Consider the following 16,979-nt stretch of genomic DNA (forward strand, 5'->3'; position numbering starts at 1 on the left):
GAGGATTTTGCGGGTAGGGCAATCACTTGGTTAGCCATACCTGGAGCAGCGCAAGGCACAGCTTTTTTAATTACATTAGATTTGGTGCTGAAGATGGTCATAAATTATATTAGCTTTTAAATTACATTAATTTGGGGCTAAGGAGACTTCTTGGTAACATTCATTCCACCTCATCCTCATTCTCTGACTATGGATCTCACTTCCTACCCCCTGCCTGCTGGTGTTTCGGTAGAACACCTCTAGTCCCATGTCCCTCTTTAGCATGTAAGGTTTATAAAGTACCACAGGCAAACACACACCCTCCTTTTGTGCTTCTACCTTTAAACTGCAGTTTCTCTAAATGAAGCACTCTATTTTTTCCTCCTTTTTTCCCCCAAAGCTCCAGGCCCTTCCATGAGCACAGAAAGGATGCCTGTGCTGTGGGCACAAGTGGAGGCCATGGTGCCTGCAATCTCTCACAGTGGGAGGATGTTTGCACTCACTCATCCTGTTACCTTGGAGTCTGTCTGTCTCAGAGATGCTCCTGCGTCCACCAGAAGCTGGCATACAGCCCGGTTCCTTTGGCAGGCAGCCTTGTGCAGTGCAGTCTCGCCCCTAAATCAAAGATTAAGAAACCAGGCAAGGGTTGGAGACAGATGAAGTGACAGAGAGAGCAAAAGGGTGAGGGGCTTACCCTGCCCTGTTGCTGATGTTGTGTGCTCTTTAGCCTCCTCCCTTGTGAATAGCTGACCCAGGCCAGCAGAATATATACATGCTCTTGAGGTGCCCTAGGGATGTCTGCAAATTCCTTAAGTCACCCATTCACAGAATTAACATCTAAGTTCAGCTACTTGTCTGAACTGGACGTGGTTTGGGAGCACTGCTATTAGCTTTGGGATACATATCAATGATACTTAGTAAACAAATTGTGCGGATATGTCCAAACACTTGAGGAAGAGCGTGACAGGGTCTCTATGGAGCTCACACACTCCTGCCCTTCACACATGCTAGAAACCATTATGACTTTCATGAATATGTCCTGAGAACTCAGCTTAAACAGCCAGACTGACTTCTTCTCTTCCTATTCTGCCAATATTGGATTACACCTATTAAATGATAAAGGGATATCTGAGAGGCTCTGGAAGACTCCAGCAGAACTCACAGGCTCAAACTCTCCTAAGAATGCAACAGGCCCGAGACCAGTGTGTGTGGGAAGTGGCAAGAGAAAAAGGCAGATGCCCATCTGGCTCACAAGTGGGCTAAGGAAGAAGATATTGCCACTCTGAGCTCCAAGGTATGAAGATGCTTAATGCCAATATGCTTCATGAGAAATCAAATGTCGGCCACAGAGAAGCCACAGCAGGATGAATGGTGTCCCCGCTTATGGCCATGCCAGCATACCCTCTCTGTGGATCAGTGGCTAGCTCTTCCGTGTGCTGTATTCCTTCTCACTTGTCCTCTCTTCTCTCCATTCCCATTGGTAATCAGCTCCCTGGTTACCAGGTTACTTCTCTCTAAACCCACTCATCTTTATCCCTTTTATGAAACTCTCCGGTAGTTCCCACTCTGGCTTTCAGAGTTAACTGTTCATCTTTTTCTTATTCCTGTTAGTGAAAGAGTAGGTATTTGGATGTCATAAGAATAAGAAAGAAAGAGGAAAACAAACGTTTCCAGTTTAGGAACCATCCTAGAACTGATAACTGTTTGAATAACTGTGCTCCCAGCTCTCCAGGGGTGGTATATGATTTGTTCTATCGCAGACGGACAAACAGAAGTTGTGCCATTACATGCAGCACAAGTCTTACGGCATCGGGGCTTCATTTTCTCACAAATCCCACGCAAGAGAAATACCGCATATGGTAGAGAGAAAGATGCACGCACTTATTTATGGTTATTATTCTTTTACTGGTGTAAAAGAATCTTGTTGGTAGGATGCTCTGGGTAATGACAGGGATAGCACTGACCATGTATATATCATCACAATAGAAATTATTAGGCTTTGTTGTGCAGCAGATTACCTCTGTACAACTAAACAGTTTAAAGTGGGATTTTAATCAGTGAAATTAAAACTATCTGCTATGCCTCATGGATTAGATTTGCTTTGAATACAACTGTTTAGACCATATAAGGAAAGGCAACACTCACGTTTCACTGTCTGCCATATCCAGTAATTCTGCAGGTCCTAAACAATAATAATAAAAAAAAAAAGAAGTGAGATGTCAAAAATATAACCTAAAACTAACTGTTGGCAGAAAATCTGCATGTGAATAATTTACATGATGAGGAAAGGTGAACTGAAAAAAATACATCTGGTGCCAAGATTAATCATAAGACAAATCGAGAGTAAGATTACCACCAGTTTCCCAAACACACCAGTCAGTATGCACAAAATTGGAGAGCGTAAGGATGTTGCTGCCTTGCTGAGCAAGGCATGAGGACTGGAGAGATGGCTCAGTGGGTAAGAAAATCTGCTATGAAAACAGGAGGTTCTGAGTTCAAATCTCCAGCCCAAAAGTTTAAGAAAATGTTTACAGAGCTGGGCATGGCCCTGTGTGCTTGTAACAGTAGAGAGAGCAAGGTAGATCCCAGAACCTTGGTGGTCAGACAGCCTAGTCAAGTTTAGCGGGAGACCCTGTCTCAAGGAAGTGATACAGAGAGTTGTACTGGAAGACACCTGAAATCCATCCCTGATGTCCTCACAAGCAGATGCACCCACCTGTGTATGTGTAGATCCGCCATGCACATGACACACAGACACAACACAGGCACACTGACACACATAGGCACACAGTCATACACACACAGTGAAATTGAAGAAATGAAATTAATTGGAAAAGAATAACTGAAACTTCATAGTCTTGGTAGATGGAAAGGCAACCAAGTGGGCTCTGGGATCTTTTTCACTCTTCAGCTAATGAAAAGGGCTTCCATTAGTGTAATGAGAAAAGTGAAGACACACACACACACACAGACAACGCACGCACATACACACACGCACACACACATATGCACATACACACATACACACACACGCATGCACGCACACACACACATACGCACATACACACATACACATGCATGCACGCACACACACACGCACACACACATATGCACATACACACACATACATACACACACACACACACACATCGTCTCATCATTATATTTTGGAAATAGGATAACTCTGTTTTGAACATTTCCATTTTCAAAATGGGATAACTGTCATGCATACATGTCAGATGATTACAGATGTATCGTTGCACGACATGTCCTCTAAATGTGAGACTGGAAATTTATAATGCGCTGGCCTTTCCTTTGTCAGTGTCTGGTTAGCAACTAGTTCCCTTCATTGGCAAACATAGTTTGGGGTCTTTGTCATTCTACTGACTGACTACTTTTTCCTTCTTTGAAATCCCTCACCCTGTTTACTCTGAAGGTATCAGTTAGACACATATCTTCCACAGAAGCCCTGCTGAGCTGACACCATTCTCTACCTATACGGCACCTACAATTTATGTATAGGTTCTACTTGTCACACATACTTTTAAGTAAGATATGGAATCAGCTATATCGAAACCATCCAAGGCATGTTGAGATTGATGACATTATTTGACATGACGTTTGTCAGACTGTTTTAAAACCACCAGCTTAGTTGTTTCTCTGTACATCAAGATTCTAATAAACCTCTTAGAGTTTTATCTTATGCTTTTTTGTTGTTTTGGTTCTCAGAACTGTGTCCTCCCTTCGTACTGAATATTGAATCTGGTTCTAAGAAAGTACTTAACTGTTTGAATTGATGAATACATTTGCTTGGGAGTTCCAAATATGGTCCTAGTACCAAACACATGATCATTAGAGACATGATTCTATGGTTTGTGACCCATGTTGGTAGAGAGCATTATCACTGAAAATTATTATGTATCATGTAAAAAGAAATGAAGGAGAGGTTATAAGGTTCTACCCATGACTGCTACTGGCAGAGAAGTAGCTGAGAGAGTCAAGAAACCTTGTAACTCTCCTGATCATCCAAGAGCTAAGTCACCCTTAATTTTCCTATGGAATGCAGCTAGCATGCAGAAACCATTGCTAAAGAGTCTATTAAAGCCACATATCATCAGTAAGCTTCCATCTGTCCCATCTGTTAATTACTCTCAAGTGTTCAGATGATGTTCATGGCCTTTCTCATGGAACTCCCCCTCCTTAGTGTGTGGATGAGGTTCCACCTTTTCACCTAAACTAAACTAGCAATGGCCTACCTGTGTATTTCTCAGGCCTTCCCCCAATTCTAAGCCGGTTTCCTAATCTTCCCATCCATGATAACCTTCTCTCTCCTAACCCTGTACCTAAAACTAAAATGCCCCTCAAAGCCCAACTGTGGCAAGGTCTTCCACAAATGTTCAAAGAGACATTTAACAAATGAATTCTAAGCCTTCTCGGAGTCCTATGCTGCATAGAGGTTCTATCTTACTGTATGTATTCTTTTTAATGTATGCCTCACTTTCTTAAGTGAATTATTCTAAATATCTGAAAGATAAGAATCACTTTATTGTTCTCATGTGCCTCTAAATTATATAAGTATTATATCAATAATTCTATGGATCCTTTAATGGTAACATTTACCTTTCACCTTGAGTTTTCGTGAGTAAATAACAATCTAAAGTATTGAGTAGAAGTGTCTGGCATCCCTTAAACTCTTCATAAAATTTAGCATGGCCACTGTAGTGCTTTGGGGCACACCACAGCTGACCACATTAAGTCAAAACACTGCAACATCCGCGAAGGAAGGTGACATGAAAGGGCCACTTCATTCTCACTTCAGCAGAAGCCACTTGTTGACTCAGTTTCTGGAGATCCATGCACTCAAGGCTTGTTCAATTTCTGATAGGAGAGTCACAACAAGATCAGGAGAAGAGAAACATGGGCCCTCAAGTTCCATCTAAAGAGCTCCTGCTACCTTCAGAGAGCACTTTAAGCCATTTATTTAGAGAGGAATTCCAGGAACACAGCATCACGGCTTTAGCTGGCAGCTGAATTGCCACTTAATCACTACTGCCCTCTGCACAGTGACTAAGGCAACAAAGACCTTGCAGCACTTTTTCCTTTATTCTTCTCTGAGTGGAAGCCACAGTGAGTCCCAAGACTTGCTGGGCCTATGCTTCTGTACTGGTAAGGGGTCCCAGAACATTTTAACTGGCCTAAAACAGCAATAGTTTAACAATCTAAAGATGAAGATGAGGGGAAAAAAGAACCTCGTTCCTCATAGGAGCCGACCAGAATCACCACAACTGTAGTTCTGAATGATCCCACAATGATTATCCAGCCTGATTTGGGCACTGCTGTGGCTAGCCAAGGTTCCTCTCCTCTTCCTTTAATTCCCTGTAGCTGGCAGAGGTAAGAGTAAAGGTCACCAATGCTGGAAGCTGGCACTGTGTTCTTATATCCAAAAGGACTCCACTTCAGTGTTCAGGGAATGCCTCTGAAATGATCGGTTCAACTAACCTGACGTCCCTGATTCTCCGTCACATAAGTCACAGGATGATTAAAGAACATTTAAAACACTGACAAGCAAATCGCCAATGCAAGTAAGGGAATGGCAGCAGGCAGGTCACTCCAGGTGGGAGGAGAGGGCTGTGTTTAAGAGTGCCGGAGGCGCTGCGTCTGGATCCTGTTCCCCTACCCAGGCCGCCTTCTCTGGCCTCAGTGGGAGAGGATACTCCTAGGTGACCTGATACACCAGGGTGAGATGATACCCAGGCAGACTTCCCCCTTCTCAGAGGAAAAGGGCAGGGAGGATGGAGGACTGAACAGGGACCGGAAGAGGGTGCTGTGACCTGGATGTAAAGTAAGAAAGTAAGTAAGTAAATAGATGGGTGGATAAATGGGATGGAAGGATGGATAGATAGATGACAGACAGACAGACAGGAAAAAAGAGTGCTGGCACACTTACAAGCCCGTCCTTGAAGCAGTGGTTCTCAATCTGTGGGTCTCGACCCCGTTGGGGGGGTCACATGTCAGATGTCCTGCATATCGGATATTTACATTACAGTTCCTAACAGTAGCAAGGTTACAGTTATGAAACAGCAATGTGGGGTCATCACAATCCGAGGAAGTGTGTCCAAGGATCTCAGCATTAGGAAGGTTGGAAGGGTTGAGAACCACTGCCGGCTTAAAGGATTATCTTTGCATGGCAACAACCACAGAGGAGTCCATGGCAAAAACATCTGAATACAGGCCCTCATTCCCTCCTGGTTTGTACCACACCACCTATCTGTGGAGAGCTATGCTTTAACACTGTGCCGACCTATTTAGTAGTGTTCATGTGCAGCTTGAAGAACGGGTGACCAGAAAAGATAAAAATAATCAATGAAACCCAAACCGACTTTCTTTTGAAAGATAAAATGCATTTTAAAAAATAGCACCTATTTTTGTTGTTGTTGTTAATCTGAGTCTCAGAGAAAAAATGATGAAAGCAATAGAATTTTATTTTTCCAATGTGTATCAATGATTGAGAGCTGAACTTGGGATTATATATATATATATATATATATATATATATATATATATATATACACACACACACACACACACACACACACACATACATATGCAAATATCACCATTATGGATGTCCTATGAGCTTTCCCCCGGGGAATCTGAAATAAGAACATTAAACTATCTGCAGATAATTCACAGTTTTCCACCTATACAAAGGCATCTACAGTGGTAGAAATGATAATGTGCCCCCAGTCTCAGGCACTGTCATACTTGGTCACCAGCTGGTAATGTTATTTGGGGAGGTTTAGGTGTTATATATTTGCTGGAGAAAGTGCATCACTGAGGGGAGACTTGGAGGTTCACAAAGCCTCTGCCTCTTCCAGTTTGTTCTCTCTGCTTCATGCTTGTAGCTGAGGATATGCACCAGCTGCCATGCCTGCTCATGTGACTGCGTTTCACTTCTGTGACGGACTCTAACCTAGAATTGTAAGGCCAATAACCGGTTCTTCTACAATTTGCTTGGTCGTGGTTTTCATCACAGCGACAGAAAAGAAACTGACAGAGAATCCTTGCAGCTCTGTCCCTCCTAGTTGGCTTTTGTTTTGTTTTGTTTTGTTTGTTGTTTTCTTTTCTTTTTAATATCACAGCTATCTTGTACCAGAAGATAAGTGTGAAATCTTTATTGAAGGACTAGGGTGAAATTCCTCTAAGAGATCTTCTCCTTTCTTCCAGAATCTTGTGCATGCTATCATTAGAACTCAACAGAGACACTAGCATGCAGCTGCCATGTCTCATGTCTCCTTACTCGTGCCTTGTGTCCATAGTCCCTTGAAGACAGAGGCAGAAACTATATCATACACATGTATGAGTTTGGGCAGATAACTGAGCCTCAAGTGTCTCCGATTTTACTCCCTATCCAAAGGCAATAAGTAGAATTTACTGCATAGAATTGTAACAATTTACATTTAATATCTAGAGCCATACATTTTAGCAGCAATGGGTTACTACATATATTTAATTTTCAAAAGTGTCTGGGTCAGAAATATCACTTAAAAAAAATCAAACGGTGAATGATGCTTTAAAAGTATTTTGGATCCCAGTCAATATTGGATGTTTTTCATTTTCCTTCACAGAAAGACCCATAGCAGAAACATGGATCTAAAACACTGTAGCATATAGAGAAATGTTGGAAAATTGAGGACCTCTGTTAGTTTCTTCTCATTTCTTTGTGTACACAGCAGAGGCTCAGTAGGGGAGAAGGAATGCATTTGGGCTCATGTTTCAGAGAGAACAGGACATCATGGTAGGGAAGACAGTGTTGGGGGTAGCCTGGTCTATGATGGCACAGGCATACAGCAGGTGCTTATTCCACAGGATCAGCCAGAAAGCAGAGAGCACTGGCTGGCCTTTCACCATCAAGCTCCACCCCTTCTGCCTCCTAAGGTTCACAACTGCTCAAAATACCACTACCAGATGGGGGTCCACATGTTCATACATGTGAAAAAAATGCATGGCCTGTGAAGAACACTGTATATTCAAGCTGTAAAAGACACACACACACACACACACACACACACACACACACACTCACACGCACACTCACACACACACACCTGAAACTTTCTGAAGCCTTGCTACTCTGAACTGTAACTGTGAGTTCTCACTCAGCCCCCCACATCCTGTTCACACAACTTTATCATCTGCAGTATATACGCACTATATGATGGGTCTCTTATAACACACATTCTTTAATTTGCTTCCCACTGACACATCCAAATACCCTCTGATCCTCCTTCCATTGCCCAGCAAACTCCCTCCCAGGACCTCATTTCCCATGAGTCTCCCTAATGCTGCCAACAGACCATTCCAAATCCTCCCTTGCCACAGGACAAAGGCTGCACAGATGTGGAGGGAGCTGGCACTGGGAATGCTAACAGCACTGTCATCCTGTCTCAGCGGGATGGGAGTTCTTTCTCTCTGGGACCAGAGGCAGAAAAAAAAAATGGGGGGAGGGTGGTAGAAAAAAAAACACAGAAAAGAAAGACTGAAGTCAGAAAAATGGGGAAGACAAAATACCCTATTGAAATAAAGAGGAAATGCGTGAGTGGGGTTTCTATCTGGGGAAGCAGTAGGGGGCAGTGGGATGGACACAGCGAGAATAAAAACAAAAGACCAAAATGCTGGGTAGTAAAGGAAGAAAAGCACACAAAAGTCTTGGAGGGGTGAACTAGGGGGAGGCAGCCAGTAAAAATGATGGTTGAAAGGAGCTGAAAGGCAGGGACCACTGAGAGAGTCTCTACTGGAATCCCTGGGTCCACAGCCTCTGCACTGTCTCTGGAATTGTTCCCCTCAGCCTCCTCTTTATTTGCTTTCAGGCCTTGAAATGCCCAGATTCCAGCTTTTTCTTTTTCAGTAAAAGAACGCAGTGTTTTGCATGTCTGAGAGAAGTCTAAAGTAAGACATCTCCTATGGCTTTCTCAGAACACACCATACAACCCACTCATATCTCCTAGCCCACAGCCGTCTTAAAGGAGCCTCTGAAGGGAAGGGATTGGTGGGCTTGAGATAACTCATCTCTCAGGAATCTGGATCAGAAGGCGTCCTCCTGACTGCAGATCACACTCCTCTCCCTAAACATCCAATGAAGAGACAAAGCAGAGTGGAGCCCAGGGCAGGAGGGATGCTGGGAACTGAGGACCAACTCAAAGAACCACACAGAATATGACTTAGGTGCGTTGAAAGAGCCGAGCAGTTCCTCAGAGCCATGGTCAGTAAAGACTGAGTACTGTCAGAATGTGGCAGGACAAGACAGTCCCTCCATCTTGTATCCTTGCTTAGTCTATTTCCTATTTAACTAGAATTTGATCTCCTTGATAGAGAATCCTGTGGAAAATTACCCAACCAAATGTATTCTAGGACCCGAGGCCACTACGCCCCACCTAACTCCTCTTAGCCCCTGTTAAATTGCTTGCTTGTGCAAACCTCCTGCTGCAGCTGCTGAGTGAAATATTAAGATGTAGTTTTCGCCTTTAAAAGCCACTTGGTCCAAATGCTTGAGGTTACACTTAGATCAGAAATACGAGAGTAAGGTCCTGGTTGTTTGGAATAAAGACTTTTCAATTGGCTCTAAACTGTGTTGCGTAATCATCTGTGGTGGGCTCCTGGTAACAAGGTCTTTGAAAAAACTGTGGGATTTTTATTATCTGAAGCCACTGGAGAGACTCCAGTCAAGCTGACACATGCATACGAACAGGCTCCTCAAGAGTTTTTTTTAGCCTAAACATTTCTGTTATTTTCCAGTACTACCAGCAACATTAAGTCAGAAGAGGTTATATCAGTATGTAGAGAGCTCATTAAAAACTGTGGACCAAGTATGCCCAGGGTAATGCCTTCCATTTATCTCCTTCAGACTTGAAGTGCCCTGTGCTTTAAAGGGCTTTCTATCATTTCAGAGTAGTGAATAGTTCTGCAAATACAGTTTAAGATTCCAAAATGCACAGGTTAGCTGGGAGTGGGAGAGAACACTTCTAATCCCAGCACTTGGGAGACAGATGGAGGAGGATTGCTACAAATTTGAGGCCAGTCTGTCCAGAGAATTCCAGGCTAGCCAGGACTATATAGAAAGATTCTGTCTCAAATCAAATGGCGATCTTCTGAACTTTGCATAACTGGGGACTTTTCTTAAAAGAAAACAAAATCCATTGATGAGTGTGTCTTTAATTACTGTCCATGTTCAATATTTCAAATTTTGCTTCTGTTCCTTCTCAGCTTTTTGGAGAAATTGCCACAGAAAACAGAATAAGACCAAAGTGTGTGTGTGTGGGCAGAAATCATGCCACTATGTCATTTGCAAGTCTTGCCCTGAAGTGGTGGATGATCAGGAGAGCAGAGGAAGAAATGGAGCCTGCACCACAGCTCATCCTTCTAAGACAGTCAGAAGTGGAACTACCCAGTGTAGAGGGGAAAGCCATTCTCCAGCACCCACTGCTCTAACGCCATATGCTCTTCTTCCATTGTTCTGACCATAGTTCCAGCCAAGAGTTCAGACAAACTCTTCCAGTGAGAAAGATGTAGGAAGAGGAGTCTGAAATGGTTGGTATTCTAATGTCTACTTTACAAGGCCCTTGCAGAAATTATGTGTTGTGTTCTACACATGCGTCTGACATATTATGTGAGCTTGGTAAATGGTATCTGTGTTATCTGTATGTTGCTTTATAGTTGGATCTCAACATCCACATCCAATTGAATTTATTTGTATACCTAATTATTGTTTTTTTACCCAGCCTGTTAATGCTTGAAAACACTGAATCCATTTTCCTCTGAGTGAAGATTTGCATGAGTCATCCTATAGCAAAGAGTTCCTTTTAGGTACTCTACCTAGACACACTGTAAGAATGAATGAATGAGGGAAGGATTAAGTGGAAGGATGCAAGTGTCCCCAGGTGCACAAAAGGAGAAGCAAAGGGATGAGAGTACTCATTAATGTGCTTACCATCTGCAGCCTATATGTCTGTGCAGAGGAAGCAAGCTTGAATGGCGGGAAAGATGGCCTGGCAGGTAAGAACACTCGTTGTGCAAAGAAAGCAGGCTCCACATCAATGACCCAAGAGACCATTTAGGCTTTCTGTGGGCCTGGGTCTCAATGACTGTCTCTTTCAATTATCCACCCTTTAAAATCTACAAGGGAGCCTTTTCCCCTTTCCAACCCACACCCCGGTTTTCTTCATTTCTAGTCACAGTATAAGCGAGAACTTGAGTGGTGTTCCTTTATATTTCCAAAAGGCTTCTGAAGACAGATGCTAAACCAATAGCCCTCACCATGGGAAAGATATAAGAGCAAACTGGAAACCCAGTTAGTACACAACCTGGAAGGTGGGGTTGGCTGGCCACACAGGACAAGGCGGCAGCAGGCATTTTTCAGGAGAATGAAGTGTGAGTTGGGGAAAACATAAAGGAGAATCGAACAGCAAAAGCTAAGAAACTAGAAAAATTGGATAGGACAAACACAGGGATCTGCAGAAGAATCAACCACAAACACAGATTACCCAGCTGGGTCCAAACAATTTATAAAAAGTTCTACAAAATAAAGACAACAAGGCCAGGCCTCATTTTGTTAATGAAAATTTAAATGAAAGTAAATTAATTAAAATAGGGACTGGAGAGATAGCTCAGTGGATAAGACTACTGGCTGCTCTTGCAGAAGCGGAGGGTTCAAACCCCTTATCACACAGTGGCTGACAGGCATCTTTAACTCCTGTTCCAGGGGATCTGATTCCCTTTTCTGACCTCTACACGGACCAGACACACACATGGTTAAACAGGCATACATTCAGGCAAAAATATCAATACAATAGAAATAAATGAAGATATAAATTTTTAAAATAATTTAATTAATCTTATTTTAATTATTTATTTTTGAGATAGGGTCTTACTATATAGCCTTGGCTGGCCTAGAACTCACTATGTAGACCAGGTTGTCCTCAAACTCACAGTAATCCACATGACTCTGCTTGCTGAGTGCTGAGATTGAAGGCACTCACCACAGTATCCAGCAACAAAAACAGTTTAGAAAGCTTTTAAATTTTAAATCAATTTCTTCCCCAAATGCTTCCCCTTTATACATTTGGATATAAAAATTATTTATTTTAATTGCTTGGTTCAGATGCCCTACCTGTACCAACAATGAGTATCAGAGAAACAACTGGTGAGTGTTACATTTGGAAGACCTCGTTGAGTGTCAGTACGAACAGTGCTATCTGGAATTTCATGGTGATCCCTTGAGACTTGCCTACTCACCATGATCAAGGATATACTTCACAATCTCCCCATTGCCGGTCTTAGCTGCGTAGTGAAGTAGTGAACAGTGCCCTGGTCCCTGAATTAGTAAGCTGCCTCCATTCTTATAGCTTTCCATGAGCTGAAAAAAAAAAAACGAGAGAGACACGGGGAAAGAATATCAGCAGCACCCAGAACAAGGATCAAAGCTCCACAAAGTCACACAGAGAAGTCACTTTGTAAACCACAAATGGTTTAAGCCTCAAGAGGACATAGAGAAGAGCTAACCTGATGAAATGCCATCCCTCCATCACTCACACAGGTGGCTAGTGTCATGTAACTCTGGAAAGGGTCTGTCTGCATCAAATAGCTCAAGGAAATAGAAATGTTTGGCTTTCTATCCCCTCTTCTGAGCCTCAAACTCTCAGAAGAAAACTAAAATTTCCTGAGGTTCATCCAGCATTTGTTACAGCAGAAAGAACTTGGCTCTGAGCCTCTAGGCTCCTTTCCCTTGTCTTTAGTTGTTCTTCGACGTGGCATGAACAAAATGTTTCATTTTCCTGTGCATAACATTCATGCAGTATACATGTACACACACATCAATGCATACACTCAGAGGCAGGGCTCCTGTTCCATCCCGATACCTTCTGAGACTCAGGCAATGCATACCTAGGGCTAGAAAATCGTGAACTAATGAGAACCAAAACAACAGTATGAATGTCATTGTTCCTGTATGAGAACAACTAGTAGGAAAGGCCAAGGATTTAGTCACTAGAGAGTAAAGTGGACACATGAAGATACAGACAGAGTTCCTGATATATCAAGTATTACCAAATCCAAGTGTGTCACCATTCTCCAAATTGTGGAATACCAGCATAAGAAGAGCCTTGGTGAAGTTCCTCATAGATTATTTGAAGACAAATCTACACACAGAGCCAGTCTCAGGAAAAACTAACACATAAGCAACAATAAAATGACTCAGTCACCATTCTCAATGGCCTCCAAATTCCTTAGGAAGAACAAAAGTGTTGACTGCAAAGAGAGACAGTATAAGGTCAACAGAGGGGTGCCAGGGGAGAAAAAAAAAAGCAGAGTTTCAGAAAAAGCCAAGGAAAAGTAGCTAGAAATTCAACCAAGAAGAGCGATTGATCAGAGGAACTGAAAGCACAGGAACTAAGGGAATCTATATCCCCAAACTCTGGGGGAAGAGAACAGGAAGGAGAATCTTCTGTGTTCAGCTACAACATCTTGCAGATACTGCTGCTTTGTGGGAAGATCCGCTGAGAATGACGATGTGGATGTAGCCAGACCGAGCAGAGATCAGCTGTCCTGAATGTGCCTTTTGGGAAGGTCGCGCACTATGACTAAATGTCATTAGTACTTAACCATGTGTCATGTATCCTCACCATATGGGAGCTCCTGGAGTCCGCTCTACCGTCTTGTGCCATTCCCTCTCCCTCCCTCCCTCTCTATCCTGTCTAACTCCTTTCTATCTCTCTCATAAAAAGCCTGCCTAATATTAAATATGGATAGTGCATTCTGTACACAAGAGGGAAGTAAAAGAAAATTGAGATGAAAGATATATATCTATATATGATAAAAAGATAGAAGTCGATGATAGATAGATAGATAGATAGATAGATAGATACATACATACATACATAGATACATACATAGATAGGAAGGACTGAAAGTAGAAGATAGATAGATGATAGATAGATAGATAGATAGATAGATAGATAGATAGATAGATAGAAAAAGAAATATTGATAGATGATAAAAAAGACAGACAGACAGACAGACAGACAGATAGATAGATAGGACTGAAGAAGAAAGTTCTTCACTCTCTATCCCATCTCGTAGTATATAAGGCATTGTTGAGTCACTCCTCAGACAGTTATGGAATAATTATAATGTAGATCGCGCCAGGATAACCAACTAGACATAATGCTGTCATGCATTTTAAGCAATTCTCTGTAGAATATTTTTAAATACATAACAAGGCACTACAGGATCTGGGGAGTTGTTTGTCTAGAATAAACTCATATGCAAAGAGCTTTAGATTACAAACTGCATTAGAAGTGTTCAAGAGAAGCAGTCGTTCTTGCTTTCCACAGATTCCAAGGTAAGTCTTTTCAGAGTTGTATAGTACTCGTGGATATCCCACTAAAGGGAAATGACCACAAACTCCCAGGAATCCTGTTTAGGGATGAGGATTCTCTTCTGGCTAACAGTGCCCTGGGATACTATAGTGGGAAGCTGTACAGGAAGCACGGTCAGAATCCTATGACTGAGGCTGCAATAACTGACCAATACAGAGCCAATCCTCCCTCTCTCCGCTTTCTGTTAGTAGTGTGCTGAAAGTGTAGAGAAAGCATTCTTTGGTTTATCCAACAGATGTGCTTTAAAATGGAAAGGGAAGGGTGGAGAAGGGGGAAGAGAAGGGAGGAAAAGGGGGAAAGAAGATGAAAAGGAAAAGGGAAAGTATAATATGGAAAAAAGAGAAAAGGTAGTTCTCAGCTTCCTTTTATGGCCTTTGGTGTCCTGTCCTGTCCTGTCCTGTCCATCCATGATGGGAAAGGTATATCCCCCATTCAGAGGCAGCCAGCACTACTGTACAGCACACCAGCACTGTTGGAGACTTGTAGACAGTCATGGCCCCTAGCACAAATTCACAGACTACATCATGGCAAATATTTTTAATAACTATTTTGTTAGAAGAAGAAAACAGGTTAGTACTATACAACAAAACTAAACCAGCTAACATTCTAGGCACTTTCCTATGCAACATGAATAGTATTGGCAGTCTTATTATATGGTTACATCCAGTCCTATGATAAACCAAGGAAGAAATAATACTGTTATCCCATTTCAAAAATAAAGAAATTAAGGCATTGAGAAAATGCGCTGATGGTATAAAACAGTCACAGAGAGTAAATGACAGAGGCAAGATCTGGAATCAGGCAATCTAGCTTTAGCGATGACATCTAACTCCTTGTCAACTAAATCCACCAGAAAATACAAGCACGGGCTGAAATAACCAAAATGGAGTAGACACTTTTTTCTCAGTTGCCATGACTTGTGAAGTGGACCACTATATCAATAGACGCAAGCCCTCACTGGCACGTGCATTTCTGGGTATTATCCAGGCATTCCTTACATATGTATTCATCTCCATACACATCTGAAGAAGAAGCCCTCACATTCTTCAAATGTGCGTCTTAGAAAGCAGAATTCTAGGCACTGTGAGCATTGTATCCCGGGAAAATACAGTCCTTTTGTTAAACTAACCAAAGGCAAGTCCAGGGAATCTACCATACTCCTTTGCTGTTAGAAGTGGGGTGGTGAGACTCATTCTCTCTACTCATTTCTCAAAAGTGGATCTTTCCTCCTTCCTCCTTCCACTCCACAGTAGTTAATAGACTGGATTGTGATAATTCGGTGAATCGTGCTGTTGAATTAACCTTCTTAAAGAATCCCCAACATGTTGGTAGCAGGGTAGCTTACCTTCATAAGGTCACCAGTGAGGACTGCCTGCAAAATTGCTGCGAAAGACAAAAGAGAGATGTCTGATTAGTAGAAGACGCACTCCCTGACAAGCTACAAATGAATGGTTCCATGTTAGGAAGTAAATCGATATGGGAGAAGGAACAGAGTTGCTGTCAAACAGATGAAATTCCCTTCTTCAAGCTCTTTCCTACTCAAGCACCAGTCACATACAGGATTCTAACACTTTCTTGACGGCCCCCCTCTCATCCTGGTACTGCAAAGATAATGTAAAATTTGGAGTCACATTAGATTAAAATCTTAGCTCTGACCTTAAGAGGTGTGGAACACTGGAGAAACCATTTAACCCCATGAGCCTCAGTTGCCACAATTGCAAAAGAGGAAGTGTAGACCCTGTGGGCTAGCTGAAAGGGTTAACACTGTGGCTTCTCCTTTCTTTCCTTGTACTTTGTTCCCCAGAGACTGGGTATGTCTCTGGCCATTTTGATTGTGAATATTGTAGTGGGAAATACTCACTGCCACAGACCAGAGAAAGAAGAGGAAACTGGTACTTGAGTTGTGTTCTATAGAAGATAATCACATGCCTTGCCTTAAATTAATAGGTGTCCGTGATGGAAATAAGACTAAGAGTCTTACGTAACCTAAGTTACTTATAAGAGAAAATTAAAGTTTCTAATAGCTTATGCATGTAGCATATAGAGAACAAATAAGAAAATCATGTTAAATGAGGGAAACAATCTAAAGAAAGTCACGGTTCCTTGTAGTATTGTTGTAGACGTGATGCCTTTAGAAAACAAGATGTGTCAATTTGGAAACTAGCCAAACAATGGACTCAACCTTCCAAATCCCAAAGCTTTAGAGAAAGAAATGCTTTAAGTTTTATTTTGCAAGGTGCTATTTTGTTCTTATTTGATTAATGTCTCAATTCAATTCAATTAAAGCCTAGGAGCACAGATCTAGTACAAGGGAGAGAGACAAGCAGATTCCTGGATCTTTTCCTGTAAGCCTACCACACCCTGGAAACCCCAGGACTCAGTGAAATATCCTGTCTCAAAAACTAGATGGATGGTTCTTCTTGAAGAAGCAAATCTAAGGTTGACCTCTGGACTCCAAATGTGTACATACACACACTCACATACACAAACACACACACACACAAATGAGAGAGAACAGACATAAGAGAGAGAGAGAGAGAGAGAGAGAGAGAGAGAGAGAGAGAGGGA

The 16,979-nt window shown here is 42.2% G+C and overlaps 1 protein-coding gene across 4 annotated transcripts in view; it reads right to left on the reverse strand.

The window, feature by feature from the left end:
* The window catches only part of Dgki (diacylglycerol kinase iota), a 429,274-nt gene that overhangs the window by 3,495 nt on the left and 408,800 nt on the right, over window positions 1–16,979 (reverse strand). For all 4 annotated transcript variants that reach the window (XM_028768387.1, XM_028768388.1, XM_028768386.1 and 1 more), the window contains 4 exons: window positions 15,757–15,794; window positions 12,271–12,391; window positions 2,125–2,161; window positions 495–594 (listed from right to left, as the gene is read on the reverse strand). In XM_028768387.1, the coding sequence (XP_028624220.1) occupies window positions 495–594; window positions 2,125–2,161; window positions 12,271–12,391; window positions 15,757–15,794 (296 nt within the window). The remainder of the gene's footprint in view (window positions 1–494; window positions 595–2,124; window positions 2,162–12,270; window positions 12,392–15,756; window positions 15,795–16,979) is intronic.

This window comes from Grammomys surdaster, unplaced genomic scaffold (genome assembly GCF_004785775.1).
Source record: "Grammomys surdaster isolate TR1022 unplaced genomic scaffold, NIH_TR_1.0 186, whole genome shotgun sequence".
In the NCBI taxonomy this organism is placed as follows: Eukaryota; Metazoa; Chordata; class Mammalia; order Rodentia; family Muridae; genus Grammomys; species Grammomys surdaster.